General features: G+C 46.3%; 1 protein-coding gene across 1 annotated transcript in view; it reads right to left on the bottom strand.

Annotated features, from left to right (window-relative positions):
• The window catches only part of CSMD2 (CUB and Sushi multiple domains 2), a 235,890-nt gene extending 226,452 nt beyond the window's left edge, over window positions 1-9,438 (bottom strand). The window contains 1 exon segment of the mRNA XM_030464359.1: window positions 9,282-9,438. Coding sequence (XP_030320219.1) covers window positions 9,282-9,438 — 157 coding nt within the window.
• Between the last annotated feature and the right edge of the window lie 10,139 nt (window positions 9,439-19,577).

Genomic DNA, 19,577 nt, shown 5'->3' with positions numbered 1-19,577 from the left:
GTATTATCACATGTGAGCTACAAAAAGAGGCAAACAGAAGGCAATTTCACTTGGGAATTTGTGTTGGGATAGAAATCAAACTTTTACTTGATTCCATCAGCAGCACTTCCACATTCACTCCATGAATTATTCCTGCCCTTGGTGTTTATTACCTAATGCCCACTTGTCACCTTGAGCAGTCAGTGAGTCACCAGGAGGTGATGGCACCCAGAAAAGTCAATAACCTTCACCCTAAGGAACAAACGAATAGTCACATGCCCTAACCAATAAATAGCTACCAAAGGTTTCCAAGAGATTCTCTCTAGAAAAGCTGAAACCTTACAATTTTATTGACGTTTTCAGTCCCTTCCCACAGGAATTTCATGTATACAACAGCAAAACCTAAATTCTTCACAGGAAGCTACCAGCTCTGTTCTAACAATAAACATCCCTCTAAGTATAATCTTGGCAACTGATAGATGCTCTGAAACTACAAACCCTCATTTATTTTTATCCACTTCTAATCCAATTCAGAAAAACTCTCGTGCTAGGAACCAACCTGCCATGACTTGTGCAGGAATCTGCCCCCAAGCTGCAAGGGATCAATCTACCCACATGCAGAGTCCAGTTCCCTAAAGTTTCTGTATCCCATGGCCTCCATCTATGTATAACTAACAAAACCTCCATTTATTTCCTTTAACATTATGTTGTACTGTTTTGTTTTTCTTTTGCCCCCTTCATTCATTTAAAACCTCATTTTCACCCTCAGACATATTCTATTTAATCTTAGTTTTTAATCCCAAAAGCAGATCAATACCTTTCCTCTCCAATCCACACTGCTCTCAATCAAAGAGTTAACAAGGGGTGAATTGAATCGACTTGTAGGTCCAGATTGGGCATTTTTTCATAAAAAGCCTCATTTGCTAACTGCACTCATGGAAAAGAAGGGAAAAAAACCCTCCCTGTAATAGCCCTCAGTATTAGATCCCTGGGAAAAATAAAAGCAGCATAATTTATTCTTTCATTTAAGACTCTAACAGCACTTAGCAGGAACAAAACACAGATCCTCCCATAAAACATGCTTTTTCTGGAGCACTTTAAATCCAATGAGATGAAGTTGCTCTTCCCAAGATGAATTCCTTCAGCAAGAACCATCCCAGCTGTCTCTGAAGGGCAGGAGCAGCCCCACAGGCTTCTCTCCCACTCCTGAAACCTTCCCAGGGTAATGGAAGCAGCACTGGAAGCAGAGATCACCCATCCCAGGTAAGATCCTTACTCCAGAACCTGCAGTGGTTTCCCAGTGCTTTGGTCTCAGCCCTCATCAAGAACCTTCCTGCAGCATGGAGACCACTCCACACCTTGTTCTTTCAGCACCAAGCTGTTTTTTTCTTAAAAACAATTTCATTAAAACACCCCTCCAAAGTACAGAAATGCCAATACAGTTGGCTTTTTAACATTCATTGAAGGGTTACTTGATTTACACCCCAGAAAGGGACCTGGAACCCTCAGAAAAAGGAAGAACCCTACAGAGGACTCAGCACCCATGGGCTGCAGCATCCCTCTTGAATCACCCCAGGACTGCTGCCTGCAGGGGTGGTGTCAAACACAGCACTGCAAATAAAGCCAAAACACCATCAGGGACAAATCCCCTATGCTTCAGATGTTTGTTATTTTCAGCAGGTGGACATTATTTTAATAATAACAGACTGAGTTCTTCTCCAAATGGTGCTTTACTTTAATGGAACCATCCCAGGATGGTTGCTGACAGATGCCCAGAGTCCACTATCAGTGCCTAAACCTTTCCCTAATGGACAGAAAACAACAATAGAGGGATATAAACAATATGCTGCAGGATGCAAGCAGCAACTTTTCAAATGGCTTCAGCTTTGGAAAAGCACCAGGCTTCATTAGCCTTCTGAAGAAGAAGATTTCCTTCCTGGGAGGAATTTTTTTTTCTTTCTTGATACTATTACTGACTGTATCAAATGGGAAAGGAACACTAAATTGTGCCTTCATTATTGAAGAAATGAGCTTCCATTACCTGTGCCTTCAACATGGCTTTAACTGCTCACCACGGTCAGACCAAGCCTCTAACAAAGGGCCAGATCTCCTTTTGTCCTCCTGCAATGAGGATGCTGCTGGTGGTAATGGGGTTCTGGAGAGGTGAAGGAGGCAGAACTGGGGAGCACACTGACACCCAGCACATCTCCAGATTTTCAAATTGCCAAGTCCAGCTCTCCTGCAAGATGCTGAACTTCCCAGCCAGCATTGCTCATTTCAGTGAGAAACCTTACACAGGATTACACCAGGAGTTTGGGAACAGTGATGGGAGAAGCAGAGAGAGGGGAGAGCTGTAACAACGGGTAAACAATTGCACAGCAACACATCACCCCCCACTCTGAAGCTCCTCAACCAATTTTTTTATGAAAAAACCCCCTCAGACATTAAGGAAATTCACTCATCCTGCTCTGTCAGGCAAGAAGCTCCATCCCAGGCCCTCTGGCTCCAAAAGCAATGACACAGATGCCATACAAAAACATTTCAAACTCTGCATTCACTAATTTAACTTAAAAAAAAATAATAATTGCTAAACTGCTGATAAATAACAGGCACTGTAATTAAGAAACAAGTTCTCTATTTGATCTCTGCCATCTTTAAGACATTCATCCATAATACATAGGGTCCTGCTGGCTTTCCACTCTGCAGACAAGAAGCTGAAAGCTCACACAATTTAAGGAACTTTTCCAAAGCTAAAATGTCTGTGGCAGGTTAAAATCTGAAGGTCCAGACCATCCTTTCTGCCAGCACCCCACTTCTGCTAAAGATCACCATCCAATTCCCTGAGGTTTCTCTGATAAAAGGCACAAATGTGAATATATAAACTGCACAGGTGATACAGAAGGATCTGAGCAACCTTTACAAATCCCTGATGGAACTACCTGGATTTGAGCATCATTTCTGATGTTTGAGGCCATCAATACTTTACTGGAAGTTCAGCAGCAAACAGACAACTTTCATCTCAGACTGGCATTCACAATTAATCCCCAAATGTACATGAAATGGTTTAATTCACTCCATGCAATCAAGGGAGAGAACCAAGAGCATAAAACCTGGGTAGCTAATCAACCCAGCACAATTTGTATCTGCTGAAAGCTTTTCACAAACATCCTAAGATCTCTCTGCAGCATAAATCTGGAAATCATTTAAGGATTTTGCAAATTCCACTTATCTTACAGCCAGGGAAGTGAAACAGAACGACTGAACTCCTGCAAGGATCTCCCAAGTGCCAACAGCCATGGGAAACACCAAGAACTGGGCATTAATGACTTCTGCAAGTCAAGAGAGAGTGTGAAGAACAGGGGAGCCCTGAGCCAGAGAGTCCCCAGTTGGGGTTAATTCTCTATCTGGGATTAACTCCACTTTTCCAGTCGTACTTGCACCTCCCCAGTACAACTGACTGGGCCAGGACTGCCAGCCTGTGACTGGGGTTTGATGAAACCTCTTGGTCCAAACCCCACTAAACTGACAACTGAGAAGCAGCTGAATCCTTCCCACTGAGGCAGGGGGATGAAACCTAAATAAAACCATTTCATTAGGTAAGAACAGACTGGCCCAGGCTTAACATTCCAGGGAGCTGATGCAAGCCAGAGGAACCAATTTTCTTTCTTTTGTTTTAAAATGTTCTGGATAAAGACACCTTTATTTGATATTCATTGTTGTTTTATCTGCCTCAAAACAGGAGCTGCAGACATTTTGATAAATGGATTGAGGAATCCTTCAGTTTCAGTGTAACTCCTGTAAAATCCTTCCCATCCACCAGCTCAGGCCTCGTCTGCAGAGAGATAAAATCTCCAAACATCTCCCTCAGACCCAGCAGCAAGGCCTTGCTGGGCTGTTCTGCATCACACAGGAACACACAGGAGGGAGAACACCTACACGCTGTGCCCAGCTCTGCTCCCAACCTCCTGCCTGACCTTGGGCAAACCCTTCTGCATCTCCTGCCTTCCATGCAGCAAAACATCTCAGTCCCAGGCTGCTCCTGTCCTCTGCTCTCTTGGAGGGCTAACAGTGAAGCAGGAGGAGCAATTCATCCTCCTAAAGGAGGGAAGGAAAATAAAAACCAACATTTCCAAGAGGATAGAGGACGCTGGATCCTTCTGTTTACAGACAGAGAAGGAGCTGCCTTTTGAGGGTACCAAGAATTCTGAAGGAAGAAACCCAAAAGCCAAAAGGGTTGAGGTACAAATCACCCCAAGGGTGAGGACTTGGCTGCTAGCCCTGCACAGCAGCACTCATCCCATGGCCAGACTCATGTCCAGACAACACAGAGCTGTTTCCTGGTCACTTTTCTCTGTGTTGGTCTCCACCCATCTTCACAATCCTCCAGCACTCAGGAGTCACATCCAATACTGTTGGGAGTTTGGGGTGAACACTGAACCAGGCAAGAACCAGTGCTCATGAGGCTGCCAAGTACAACACCCTATAAACACACCAGTAAAGCTCTTTCTTCATGTCATTTTCTGCTTCCTTCAACTCTCCAAACACCCACTTCCCAAACTTGGGTTGTCACTTCACTTTCAAGTAGATTTTCCCAGTCAATAAGGAAGAATTTATTTTTTTTAATAACTCCCCTATCACACATCTCCCTGGCAACCACAGCTGCTCCAGAGGTCCCATTACAAGACCCTTCTCTTCCAGTGTTGGTCATAGATCAGCTCTCCCTCCTCTGCCATTCCTTTGACCTCTTGGAAGTCACCAGCACCAGCAGGGCTGACACAGTCCCCAGTTCTCTTCCCAGTGCACACAAAACCCAGGCAGTTTATCACTACAGTGGTGATGCTTGTGTCTCATACAGATAGGGAATTACTGCAACCATTACTGCAAAGGATGGAACTGGGGAATGCACCTGACACCAGGAAAATGAATGAACACCATCCTGAAGCCACATTTCAAAAGGGGAGGGGAAATCACTCCAAAAAACCCTCTTTTTGCTTTCATGCAAGTGAGGTATAAAAAAGATTGCATGCAAGCTCCCTGCAGCATTCTGTCTCCATTCTGGCTGGCTGTGTCCATGGCAGCAGCAAAGAGACTTGAACAGATTTAATTTGATTTCTTTAATCAATGGGATTTTCCCAATTACAGATGAACCACTATCAGATCAGCCTGGCACTGCATAACACACCAGAGCCACATCCATTTTGCCAGGTACTGCATTGGGTCATGGCACTGCAAGGAAAGGACATTGATTTCCAGAACTCTGCTGTACCTCACTCCTCCCTTGTGTCCATACAGAAAAAGTGGGTGCTATCATCACTTGTTTTACCCTCTGTGCATTGATTGCTATGGCAGCAATGCAAGTGCTGACTTCTCCAAGGAAGTCCTCAGAAATAATCTCATAGTTGTGCTGCAAGACCTCCCAACAAGTAGCTTCCTGCTCCTTTTGCATGGATTTAGGAGGCACTCACTGCTGCCCAGGAAAACCTGTTCTCTGTAGCAGGGATACTACAGGGCATCACCTGAGCCTGAAACCATCTTGGCAAAAAGCATTTCCACTGGGATCCATAGCAGATTGCCTGGAACATGTTCACCACCCCCATCCTGACACGAGCCTTCTCTTGACAGAACTCCCAGACAGCTGGAAAGCAGCCACCCAGGCTCAGCTGAGCATCCACCTCTGGACCACTGCAGGCTCAGCTGGGGACCAGCACCCACCTGAATACAACATTTCCCTGGGAGGGACCTGACCTGACAGAGACTGAGCTCAGAGGCAAGGAAAACCTGAGCTTAGATTTTCCTCTGCAGCACTGGGAGGCCGTGACAAAACAAAATGAGCACAGTGACAGGCAATGGAGAACCATGCAGCAGAGGAAAACCTCCCCTACCCCAAATGCTGACTCCCTGATCAATACAAAGAAGAAGAGATCAGAACTGGCAGTGCCTGCCTGCAGTCCCACAGCAATAAATAACCTTCCTACCAAGGGATCCTCTTCCCCCATCCTCCCTTGCTCACTAGGATGGGCACACACTTCCATCATCCCCCTCTGCCCATCCCAGGGCTGCTGCCTTTGGAGGAGCAGGAAGCAAGCTGGATATTGATCTTCTTCATTGGGAAGTCCCAAATGTGCTTTCTGTGCTCCCAACCCCTCTAAGGACCAAGAACCAGCCTGGCCCTAAGCTAAAGAGCTGAGCCTTCTAACCATCTGCAGCCTCTAAATGTTCTGCATAAATGACTCCTTCCCAGGAACAAAAGGCAGTAGCAAGACATGAATGAGTATGTGAGAATCATTCATTCTGTTTAGCACTGAGATCCCAACTGCTTCCCTGGTAGTAGGACTCAGATCCAAACAAAATGCCATAAAATAGTGCAGCTTCATCATATGCCACAATCCAACGTCATCAGGCTGGTGACTCTCCACTTTCCTCCTTCCTACAAAAACACATTTGGCCACCACTTGGGAGAGTTAATAGATATTTTTAGATATTTTTAGATTTTTTTTTTATGGGTAAGGGTGTAAAACAACAAAACATTCAGTCACCAAGTATTTCACACTGAAGTTCATTTTCAGGCACAGTAAGTGCCTCTGTATAACTCTCAGTTCTGTGGAGATTCAAGAGAGCAGAACAAACCAAAAGGATGATTTCCAACAGAAATACATCCACACAGGTCAAAATTCATAAACAGCTTCTTGCTCCTCCACTCCTCAGAGGAACAGTCTGCCAAAAATTATTTTCCATCAAGAAAATACAAAATTACAATGGCCTGAAACTGATTAGACCACCTTTCAAGCCAGTGTATTCTTTCATCACCCAGTGCAAAACCACAGGCTGATTAGCAAAGCACAGCATGTAAATAATGGGATCAGATCCCTGTTAGAAGAGGCCTCCAAAAGCCATTGCAGATGTGTTTATCCACACACACCTGGCCAGTACAGCAGCCAAACAAACACCCCTTCTCGTGCCCATGCATAGCTAAGTACCCAGAAGGAAACAGAAAGGAAAACTGTTCCTGTTCCACCTGTTCTGACACAATTCCAGACTCCTGTCCTCATGGAGGATTTGAGAGGCCACGCACAGATCCCAACTGTCTCATAGCTGAAGATAAATTCCTCTGCAAATCTGAAAACATTACAAAATCACTCCTGCACCCTCAGAACTGAAAAGGGAAACTGTACCAACCACGTCCTCTCCCCTCACCCCCCACACAGTAAACTCCAGGGTACCAGGGAACACCATCCCTACAGCTCCATCAGTGCTCTGCACAAGCAGCACCAACATTATCTTGGCCCCAGACACAGCAGCACCTGAGGAGAGCTCCTGCTTTGGGCCTTTTCTTCAGGAGGACATCACTGGGCGAGCGGACCAGTGACCCAGCAGAGGTGCTGGGATGTGATGTGCTGGGATGTGATGTGCTGAGAGGAGGGTTTCTGTGTAAAGCTGCACACAAACTGCACACACACACAGCTCTGCTGCCACGCCATGGGGACTCCTGGTCATTGCCACCTCCCCGGACCCAGGAATGGGCCAGGTCAGAACTGGAGCCTCTGAGGAACTCTGCTCTACACAGGTTGGTGATTTGCTCAGCGAAGGTACCAGAAGGTCCAGCCCAGCCCAATCTTTATTCCCCTAAAACCACCACGGGCTCTGAAGGGCAGGCACATTCACCCCATGCACATCCCTGTGTCCTGCATCTCCAGCACTAAGACACTGATTCCAAAGTTGGGCTCTTGCTTTCACAAACAGTTCTTCACTAGGATTTGAGAATTTGTTAAAAAGCAGAGCTTGGAAGAGGAGCTGGTGACCAATGACTTCAACTCCAAGGCAAGTATACATCTGGTGTCTAGAAGGGTTTGGAGGATCATCTGCTTACAAAGAAAAAGAAATAAATACAGAGCACCAACCTCTGGGTGAAGGATTCAGAGCAGACAGCACTCTAAATGCAGAGAAGGGAGCTAGGGGCCTGAGGAGAAAGGATTAGGTACTGAACAAGCAGGTACAGAGAGAAGCCTGAAAGATCTCGTATGAATAAGCTTCAGATAGCTTAGAAGAAAAAAGCTGTAAGCCCCTGATGTAGGATATCATAGATTTAGGTATGCCTGCATTGCTCTGCTTGAATCCAAAAAGCACAACAGAAGCTGCTGGAATGGTCTCCTCTTAGGCACAGACTTCACCTCAACTCCTGATGGAAAAAGGAGCATATTCACCAAAAAAATAATATTAATCCTTAGTTAGGACTTGTAGGTTGTTTGGGTGGCTTTATACCTCTTTTCTAATAGACTCTTCCAGTTAGCAAAAAACTCCTCAGGTCCACTGCAAGAGTACTCAGGGGGAACAGCTAATACTTATTCTGGGTCTTCTTAGGGGAAATCTGCCTTACATAATGGAATTCACCTTCACTCCAGATAATAATAAAGTTTTCCAAAAAAGCCAGCACAAACCCCAGGAAGGTTTTCATACACCTCAACACAAACACATTGCTCTAGGCTGAGATACAGCAGAGGAGACCAATGGCACTCAGAAACTCTTGGAAACTGAGGCACTGCACGGTGTTGAAAGCTGACACAGCCAACACTCATCTCTCCCACTCTTCCCCCTCCTACACACACACGCAGTCCCTAAATATTTGGTCTCTATACCAGAAATAAACTTCAGTCCTCAGATACGCTTGTGCTACAAGGGCAGCTGCAGAAACTAAGGCGGGGACATGAGCAAACTCTCCCCCAAATCCAAGCCAAGCTTTTGCTGTCTTTCAAGCCAATAAACACATATTTCACACACAAAAACCCCATGATGCTAAAGCCAAAGAGATCATATAGAAGAGCATCAACTTGAAAGGAAGAAGGAGTAAGAGAAAAGTGCTTCATGCAAAGCATCCTAAATCCATTTTCCCAGCTCTAGGCAAACACTGGGGTAGTGAAATACTGAATTAAAATGCAAGGGAAAGACAGAGGGGGAAACCGTGGTAGCATTTTTCAGTCATCTTGCATATCAGACAGCAACTGTGCACAGAGCATCTGACCCACCAGAAGAGGGGAAAGAGATCAAATAAAGCCACCTTTTATTACCCCATCGCTTAAAATTGTTGCTCCCAAAGGATACAGAGGGAAAGTATCTTGTACAGGGCTGCAAAGGGCTGAAGAAAATATACTGCTTGTTGGACACTACAGAGAAGTATGTGCTGACACACACGGTGGCATCATTCCTCCCCTTCCCCCCCAAAAAAAGAGGATTAACAGTGGTCCTTTGATCTAAGGAACAGGAAGAAAAATGCTCCTAAAGTTGCCAGCTTTCTCCATTCCACTCACCAGTCACTGAGACAGCCAGCAGCCCCACGGAGAGCAGCAGCACCCGGCTCCAGGAGCTCACTTCCAGCGTCATCACAGCAAAGATCCCCAATTTTCCCCAGTTCCTTCCAAAGCTGCAGCTGCATCCCTGTTTGTCCCATCCCAAGGAAGGTTGCATGTCAAAGGGCAGGAGGAACGGGGCGTGCTGGGGGTCGGTTGTTGTTGTTGGGTTTTCTCCCTTTTTTTCTTCCCCTTTGAGATGGGGATAGTCCTCAGCTCGGCTGGAAGGAGAGGAGAAAGGAAAGAGGGGGGAAAAAAAAAAAAAAAAAGCAGGTCAGGCTTCTGATTTTTATTTTTTCAGCCCAGAAAAAAAAAAATCCCACCGCATGGAAGGCTCTGAGCTTCTGCAGCTGGAATGAACCAAGTGTGGCAGCAGCTCGGGGAGAGGAGAGGCAAGGAAAGGAGCGGAGGGCTGGCTTGTCCCTCCCGGTGGCTGTCTCAGAGCCAGCTCCTCGGCATCAGCAGCACACAGTCCCCAGGGATTTATACTTTTTTATTAGCCACTTGATTAATCGTTCGCATATCTCTGCTCTCCTCTTCACTACATCCTGGGGAGGGGAGAAGGGGACGGATGCTGTGCTGAGGGGCTGCCACCGAATAGAACTGCCCCCAGCCCAGCACAATCCTCCAAGCAGAACCCACCCCAGCAGAACCAACAAACCACAAACTGTGCTTTAGGATCGTATTTATTTTCAAAGACAGACTACAGGTTTCTGGTGTAGGATGAAGTCCCCCATTCTGCATGGAGCACAGGATGGATATGCACAAACACACACACACGCAGCATCTCTGCTATTAAGACATCTGCCAGAGCAATGCAGCTCCTCCTGGAGCATCCCCCACCCCTTCTCCCTGCCTCCGTAAACAACTTGATGATATCGATACAATTTTTATGATTAAATAAATTGTTACAAACGCGAGAGATCACAAAAGAGCTACGTCCCAGTCTACAACCTGTTCTCACACAGCACGGATCCCAGCAACAGAGCAACACCCTGACACTGGTGGGACTAGTCCAGGGGAAGGTATTTGGAGATGGGATGTGCCAACCATGCCTGGCTGTGGTGCTGCTGCCCCTTCGCAGGGCTGAGGAACCGGCAGTTCACCCCCACCCCTTCCCCCCCGCCCCCCCATCCATCAGTACATTTGTCCCTGTAGCTGCATACAAGATGGGGAGAAAATGCAGTCAGTTAAAAGCACATTCAGGAACTTAATTATCTTGGTAATGATGCTCAGATCTATGGACAAGAAAAACAACCCGAACGTGACACCAAAGCTAATATATAAATAATAATTATAATTTAAAAAGGCACCGTCTAATATCCTCCCCCCTTCCCAGCAAGAACCTACTTCTATGTTTCCCTTTGGTATGGCAAGGAGCAGCCCCTCTCCCCAAAACACCTCTCTTGCCTGCGGAGATCGGGGTGTTCACCCCACAGCCCCCTCGCCAGCCCTGACCCCTCCTTTTTTTCCTCCCACTGCCCACCCCTCGCTCCCTCCGGAGGGACGCGGGGACGGAGCCGGGGTTCGGGGGGAGCCTCGGACCCTCCGCTGCCCGCCCCGGGCCCGAACCTCCGCGCCGGTGCCCCCCCGGCCCGCCCAGCCCGGCGGGTGCCTCAACTCGCCACCCATCCCCCTGCCTCGGTGCTTTGCATTTGCTGCAGTTTCTTGCTGCAAAACCCCCTTCTCCTTCGGTCTTGTTCCGGTTGCCTTGAATGAGCTTATGTGACAGCTAAAAAAATTATATCGAGGGCTCGCAAATCTGTCCCTCCACCCTCAAATCAATCCTCTTGCTCACTCACGTTCCCCGTGTCCCCTCTGCATTTCAATCCTTCCACTGCCTACATCGTGAACCGATGCCAAGAGCCAAGGCAACCAGGGCTGCTACATGAAAGAGTTGCTTTATGTCTGGGGAAACTGCAGTGTCCTATTCAAACAGACCTTCTTGGTCAAAGGCACCGCTCCAAAAAATTAAAGGATCCTCGAGCAGGGTACCAACACCACCGCACAGCTCCATACATCGGTTTTCCCCTCCCCCAGCCACCCACCCCACAGAATCCCTCAAATCCCCCCAAATCTCATCCAGCTGGAGCTGTGGCTGGGTTGCTGCACACCAGCAGGGCACAGCTCGCCCTGCAGCACCGGCACTCCACAGGCACAAGCAAGTCATTGAGGAGACACAATCCCACTTTATTCCTGCCTAATAAAATTATATCTATTTCAAATCAAGGTTTTCCTCCCCAGGAAGTTTCCTTCTCAAAGCCTCCGAGGCTTAGGGTCTAATTCTCTCCCTCCCCCCCCTCCTCCCCCCCAGAATTACCGCATTTATTTGCTAAACGGACGAGACCGATGGGTACAGCAGAAACCACCGCTGCAATCAACCTCTTTGGTTACAACCCATCCCAACCGAGGAGGAGGCGGTTCTGGTTCCCAGCACTCACTCCGCTCCTCACCTTGCAGAAAAACCTCTCCGCGAAACGCGAGATCCCGTCCTCAGCCCGAGCACCCACGGGGGACAAACCCCGCTCGGCACTGCCACCCGCAGGCAGAGCCTCCCCGCTTCACCGCCCCGCTTTGCGGACGCTTCCCGGGCTTCCTTACGTTCCATTTATCACACAGGACCTCGGGTCACCCTCCCTGCCCAAAGCCCGATCTGGTTTGGGATGCCCAAATAAAACAAATAAGGGCGACTGCAGCATCCCCAGAGCTCCGGTCCTCATGGCACCTGCATGGAGGAAGGGAAAGAGACTGACAGAAATTACTAAGGACTTACTAACCAAAGTGCCACAGCCCGGTTTTCCATCTGGTTTTGACAGAAAGCCACATCCAGAGAGGTTTCCTTGTCCTCCCTCCTCTATGCATCCAAAGAACACAGACAGTGCCCTGGCTGACAAACACAACCCCCCGGGTGGGAAGAGGAACTGTAAGAAGACATCACAAGGGGAAAATGATCATATTCCCCCAAATTTTAAGTACCACAATTATTAATTTGGTATGGGGAAAAAAACACCCAAAAGAACATATGAACTGCCACACCATTTATTGCATTTCTTCTCTCTTAACCACATCTTATCACTGCTGGGAGGGACAGAAGGACATTTATCCAGGCACAACCCTGAGTGAAGATAGAGCTATGAATAATACCTCTATTAGCAGTGAACTGTGGTCACTATTTAACTTACATGACAGGACAGCCCAGCCCTGGATTATCTGAAAGGAGCTAAGTACAGAGCCAAGATCTTGGTGTACAGAGTGATGATTTGGTAGCAAAGAATTCAGTACACAGCTGTTGCAACTGAAGCTGTGCACATATCTTCTGTTTTAAAACCACTTTGCCTTGTATTTTCATACGGAGATCAAGTTCTACAGCACCCAAAATGCCACAAAGGATGCTGCAAAGAAACAGTACCCAAAGTCTGTGGGCCTGCTGATGAAAGATAAGTAAGCTCCAAAACTGAGAACCAATTTTTCCCATGGCTGTGGAAGGGGGTTTATAAGGTGGCTAAAGATTGCTACTGCCCATTGATGGGAGGAGAAAAGTTTCAGAAACACAAACTGCCTGAGAAGGGATGAAATGTGCTGCTAGACAGGGCCTGGACAGGGATGCTGCTGCTTCTCCTCCTCCTTGGGTTGTGGCAAAACAAGGTTCTACAGCAAGAACAGTCTGTGCTGCTTCCCCCACACAAGGCCTCTGGTTCTTCATCTCAACAGAAAGATAAAGCCTGAAGACAAATGGAGCAGAGGGACAGAGGGATGGACATGGGATGCTCCAGTATGGGGAGGCAGGGAGAGCTGAATACTGAAGGCTGGAGCTTATTCAGACATTTATACCAGAGAATGCTCTCAGCTGCAGAGGGGACACAGCACTGCCATCTCCTTTCCTGATGCTGGAAGCTCAGTGGAAGTTTCCAGCCCTTGCCCTTCCCAGGGTTCCATGGTTGCCACGGCTCTGCAGAACCAACACAAACCACCCCTTCCAAAGTGACCGTTGCTGAATGCAAAGAGCCTGAAAGATGCTTCCCGGGAAGGTCAGACTTTCAGCTCCAGTAGTAACATCTGAACATCCATTCCCACTGGGACCTTTCCCTAGGCACATCTGGATCCACCACAACACCCCCCCAGATGGCTTGGACCAAGTGTGCCACGAGATCTGGAAGCGCGTCCAGGGGCTCTCAGAGGGGCTGCAGACCCCAGCTCTGGGACCCCTCCTGCACCACGCTCTCTGCTCAGACCTGGCAGGGACCCTTCAAAGAGGCAGCACCAACTCCCAGAGCAGGTGAGTGATCTCCAAGTGATGCCTGAGCTCTTATCAAAAAGGCTTCTGCTGCTGCTTCCCATTTCACCCCTCTCCAAACTGGATTTCTGCATCCTGCTGAAACGAAAGCCTGGGGCAGAGGGCACAGTCTGACAGCCTCCTAATGAGGCAAATTATTCCCACTTTTCCCACCATAACCAGTTCTCTTTGGGAGAAGTGTGTCCCACGAAATCTGACTACTTCAGATTCTGAAGCACCATAAGCAGCTGCTGCATTCGCTTCCCTGCAACATTTAAAGAAAACCAACCACACACACACATCAAAATATTTACAGAAAGAAGTGAAAGCAGCATTCAAAGGAGCAAAATCGAAAATTAAAGTGTTATAAGGAAGCTACTGTAAACAGCTGATCTTTACAAAGAGAAGCTGAATTTAGCACAGAAAAATTTATGCCAAATCATGTTTCACAGGACAAATAATGATAAGAGAGGGAAGTATGCTCTTCAGATTAATAGGGTAATATTTACTGTATGCTCCCAAAACAGGGAAAGGAAAATTTACAAATCTAGCTGACAACCAGCAAGCCTCAGCACATGTCCAGTTCTTCAAGTCCAAACAAATTATGGTGCAGCCCTGGCCCATCTTGTTTGGTACATGGAAAAATGTAAAGTTATTTCATCCTCACAAAGCTAACTGCATTGGGGAGGAAACAGATAATTTTACAGATAAAGACCTGGAGGCACCAAAGTACCTAACACTGCCAGGTAGAAACCTCAGAACTGGTGTCCTGGTTCCTTTGCTTTCTTCTCTATATCCTAAATAAGCCAAATCTTAAGACTCTAGAGAATAAATGCAGGAAGAGGAACCAGATTCATCAAAAATAGCAAATTAGCAGATTCATCAAGAATAGCCAATGAAACCCATGGAATTGCACTAGTCCATAGCAGCCCATCAAATTATCCAGCCAAACATCTTTACCAATACCTTTACAATTAGCAGGTTCAGCCAGCCACACATTTTGGTCCTTCCAGTTGCCTCTGAGTGTGCAGAGCTCAATGAGCTGCTCTGAAATGGAAGGAATTAAGGTCAGGTTTCCACCTTTGAGGCAGAAACTTTCATACCCCACCTTGGCTACCTCTTTATTAAATCCTGAAAGATAAATGAAGAAAAATCCTTCAGAATATGCCACAACTGTCAGTAAAAGTTTTACCCCCACTCATCAGCTTCAAGAGCACCAGCAGCCAAAGATAACACAGGACCTAGCTCAATGTAGCAATCCCTCATAATTTTAATATTGACTTATGCAAATTGCTAGTATCCTCATTTCAAAATACATCTGAAATCTTTTGGACAAACAACCAGTTTCACCTTCCTGCTTTTGTTTTTGAGCATTTGGATACAGAAAAGCCAAAGTTACTGAGACCAGGCAGAGCAGGTGGTGACAGGAGGAACCTCTTCTGCTGAGAATGTCACCATTTAACAGTATCAAAAAGCTCACATTAATATTCCATGAGGACAAAGCTTCACAGGCAAGCATCAGAGTGAGGAGCATGACATTTGCAAACGTATTAAAACACAAAACTCAGGTCTCTAATATGTGAGTCCAAGAGAGAACAGAAGCAGAGCAGGCACCTCAACTCTTAGGTCTTTCTGGTGCAGTCAGGGCACAGAAGCCAAAGCTTCTGTCAAGCACTGAGAGGACCCAAAGTGCTTCAGCCCTGAAGGTTAAAATCACATAAAGCAGAAAATAAAGAAAGTTTCTCCTGCTAGGGACCCTGAGACACAAGGCACACAACTCAGGAAACTTCCCTATCCAGGATCATGGGGTTTAACTACAAGATTTCAGAGAAAACATGAAAACCACCACAGCCCACAGCTGTGTCACTGAAGTCAGAGTTCTCCACAACATCTTGTGAGGATGATTACCAACTTCTCTGATATTAGGGCAGAGAAAACCATTTAGTTCTGCTTGGTGGCAAGTGTAACCCAGCTCAAAGCATGCTCAGCTTGTTCTCATCCACTGCCAGCAAAGAACCATCACGTTTGACACAAAAGTTTTGTTTACAATCAAAATATATTTTAACACACAAATATTTGAAGCCTGTAGCCTATAATCATTCTTTGCACACCCATAATGCTGTCACTCCGACTTCAGTTATTCTTGAATAATTGCATTAACCAAGTTAAGATTATTCTGTTCTTTCCCTTTGATGTGGTTCTTTGGAAAGGAACAGTGTCAAAGATGAAATTTTATTCTTGTTAAGAAGGAATCCTTGAATCTTACACAGAACACTAACGAGGCAGAGATGCCAGGTATAGGAGGTGTCAGGACTCATTGTGAAGTCAAACCTCCCTTAACAGCAGCTCAATTCCCCTTTCTTGCAGCAACTACTTGCTAGATGAACCACCAGGACTTCAAAGCATATACAGAGCAATGATTGGAAACAGAGAAAGGGAGATGAAATTAAGAGCCCTCTGTGATGCTCAGCTCTCTGCCAAATCCCTCATCACCAGCCTGCGGTGCTCAGCAAAATCCCAGAAGAACCCCAAGGGGCTGGAGGATGGCAGCACCACGGGCACCCAGAGCATGGAGAGCAGCAAGGCAGAAGTGCCATTTGTACTGCAAGCCCCAGACACTGCTAAAGCTGCAGAGAATCAGGTAATGGCTGAGGAAGCCAAGGTGGTGGAGTACAAGCAGAAAAGCCCCTCCAGCTCTGCCAGCAGCAGCACAGCTGGGCCAGCAGCAGCAGTAGGAAACCAAGCTGGGGGACAGAAGCAGCAGCTCCCACCATTTGCCAAGATTGGCTTCAAAACTGATTGTGATGCAGTCACAAAGGCACTGCAGAATCCAGGTATGGGTCTGGGCATGGTCCTTGAACATCAGCTGGTAGTCAGAGGAAAACTAAGCTATAAACCAGAAGCTGCTGAAAAGCAGATGGCAGGGGCTGGGCAGGCAGCAGCACAACACTTGCTCTACACTGATGTCCTCTCCAAGCTTCATGTAAGAGACTGGAAACTCCTGAACTGTTCTTTCCCATTCACAAGTTTGCATTTATGCTGTGATGCTGGGATCCTCCTTCTGGCCAGCATCCACCCAACATCCTTGTCCCATGCTGACATAGAGTAGACATAGGAAGATCATGACCATGGAGATTTCTGTATTTGGTCAGTATTTTTTAGAAACTAGTCTTTTGGGCTGTTGGGGGTTTTATTGTTGTGGGGTGTGTTTTATGCAGGTTGTGGTGGTTTGGTTTGTTGGTTTGGGGGTTTTTTTCTTATTTTAATGATGAATTTTGGGTTACCAGTGTGAGACTTTGAAAAGATCCTGATTTCCATTATATGGATAACTACATTCCCTGAAGCATCTTAAAGAGGCAAAACAAGTGCTACATGTCCACAGCTACTGCTTAAGCTTCAGGACCAGATGTATACAGTCTGGAGACTTAAGACACAATCAACTTATTCTCTGTTGTAATTTCCTTATCTTAGAGAGTCTTGAACTCTGGGCAAAGGTTCTCAACCTATTAGTACAATTCCATTCATTCTCAGCTCAGGAATTAGCTTTATTCCAAGCCCTGGGGGTCAGGGTTTAGCAGCCCTAGAAGTGAAGTTCAGCTGCCAAGTGCTGAGGTTGGGTCTCAGTGTTGCAGAGCTGTAGCCTGCAGACAGAAGATATCTCAAACACATTTTGTTTAAAGGCAAAGCATGTCCTCCTAATTGCAAATGTTCTGCAGATTAATTAAGGGAATCCATGTTTATTAGTTTCTATAACCTTGTTTTGTTTTACAGTCACTACTCCAACATCAGATAAAAGAAGTTCTAAATACAATGCAAGCACCTCAGGCTTTTCTACTACTTCAATGACCACAGGATTAAATCAGCTGGTGTGGCAGAGTCTGAATTTCTCTCAGTTTTCCATCTTTCCCAACAACTCAAGTTTTCCACAATTCCAGGTAACATAGAAGAGCTCCAGATGTTGTGAGAAGAGAGGAGAACTCCTCCAGGCCTTGGGGCACTGCCTGCTGCCATTCTGACAGCTGCTTTCTGATTTGTAGGGTAGAGTAAGAGCCCAGATTGCCATCCTGCTCCAGTAAGTGACATTGAGTGGCTTGGGGTCCATAAACAAAGCTTTAGCAGCACATCTAGTGCCTTCCTCTTGGCTGATTGTAGAGATATCCAAGATGATGTATGATAGACATAAGTACTGGATGTTGACCTCTCAGCCTTCATCAGTTGCCATTTGGATCTGGTATTTACAAATATTTTAACTTGTATTTACCAGGATTTTGACACCACGATTCATTACAAAGACATCAGGTGGCTCCCTGCTCCCAGACTGGGATGGCAGAACAGGACCTCACAGCAAAGAGAAACAAGCCAAGATTTTGGCTTTAAGGGTAGGAAGAAGCCCAGTGCTCAAACTGAAAGAAACAAAAAAATGAATACTGGAAATGCCACATAGCCATGGCTTTCTGTGGGCTGTGCTCCTCTCATTCCCTTTGATTCCACTTAAAAAAACCCCACAACAGAAGCAAAGCTTTGGTTCTCCAGCAGGACTCAGTTCATCCTGAGGTCTCCGAGGTCTCAGTCGTAGGAAGACAAAGCCTTTTGGCCAAAGCCAAGATACACATTTCTCACTAGCTGATTTCTTTGAGCAAAATGTTCCCATAAAAAGCTACACAAAGGTAATTACTGGACCAACTGGGACTGTTTTAAAAACCCATTCCTTGCATGTGCTTCACAGGGTCCATACCACCCGAGACCAGCGGCCCCGTACCAAGCCCTGCACCCATCCTTTGGATGCTTCCCCAGACAGGTGTGTGTGATGGCTATGAACAGGTTTGCATGTGCAGAACATGGATGCTGAGCACAAAAGGTCACTCAGAGCCACTGGGGATGTGCCCAGACTGACACTGGTGCCATTGCAAAAACAGCTTTGGGGACAAGATGCTGAACTGCTATAGGTTCAGGCTATAGGTTCAGGCTATATTAACCTGTATGGGTTAATACAGTTCACTGGAGCACTGTGTGTTCCCAATAGCTCAAGAGATGGCCTCAAGCCTCTAACTGGAAACATTTATTGCCTATTTTCTAGTTTTGTATCAAAATCAGAGAAACCATTGTGCAAGGAAAAACAAATATTTTCACCAAGTCCACATCCCTTTTACAGCTTCTCACTATTCCTGTCTGCTTTTTTTATAAATGCCCTTTTTTTCCCCCCTCCCCAGGTAGCTCCCTACAGCCCCCAGCAGGTTTTCCAGCCCCCTTTCAATCCAGCCCTGAACTACATCACCCTGGTTCAGCCCGGGTACCCCTACAGGCAGAGGACTCCAGCACAGCCCAGCACCCTCCCGGAGCTGCCCCCAGTGCCAGGAGAGGGGATGCTCTACCCCATCTCCCCTCCCTACGGGTATGGCAGGTTTGCTTTCTGTTTTTTTCAGTATTTTAGTGACAGTTTGCTGGGTGATGTGAACCTGCACGGAGCTGAAGAGTTAAAGAGGAGTTGGGTTTCCCAGTAACATCTGAACTAAAGGTTTCCCCTAAGGTCTCAATTCTAAAATAATCTTGATGCAAACCCAGGGTAATTCTTTGGGGGTGAGTGAAGCTGAAGCTCTGTGCTACAGGGGACTTCTGATCAATATGATGCATAAAAAGGGTAGAAACACTGAAGTTAACAGAAAAGAAATGCTTCAGCGTGAGAGAAACCAAAATATTTTGACACTGACAGAATGAAATTAAAGGATTCGTTTTGAGACCTTTCTGTAAAATTGTTGTTAAAATCAACAAAATCCAAGGATATGGTAAAATAATCTCCAGAGATTCCAGTTCTATCTCTCATTTTCCTTTAAATGCTTATGGGGTAGACAGGAATAGCACATTCTTCCCCCTCAGATCACCTTCCCAGAAACCATATCACACATCCAATAAAAGCAGATAAATGCTTCTAAGAGCTCCATTATTAGGAAAAAAAAGAACTAATTTGGAAGTTAGATGTAACTTCC

Source organism: Calypte anna, chromosome 23 (assembly GCF_003957555.1).
Source record: "Calypte anna isolate BGI_N300 chromosome 23, bCalAnn1_v1.p, whole genome shotgun sequence".
Lineage (NCBI taxonomy): Eukaryota > Metazoa > Chordata > Aves > Apodiformes > Trochilidae > Calypte > Calypte anna.
Note: the sequence above shows the minus strand (reverse complement) of the source record. Positions and strands in the feature narration are given on the sequence as shown.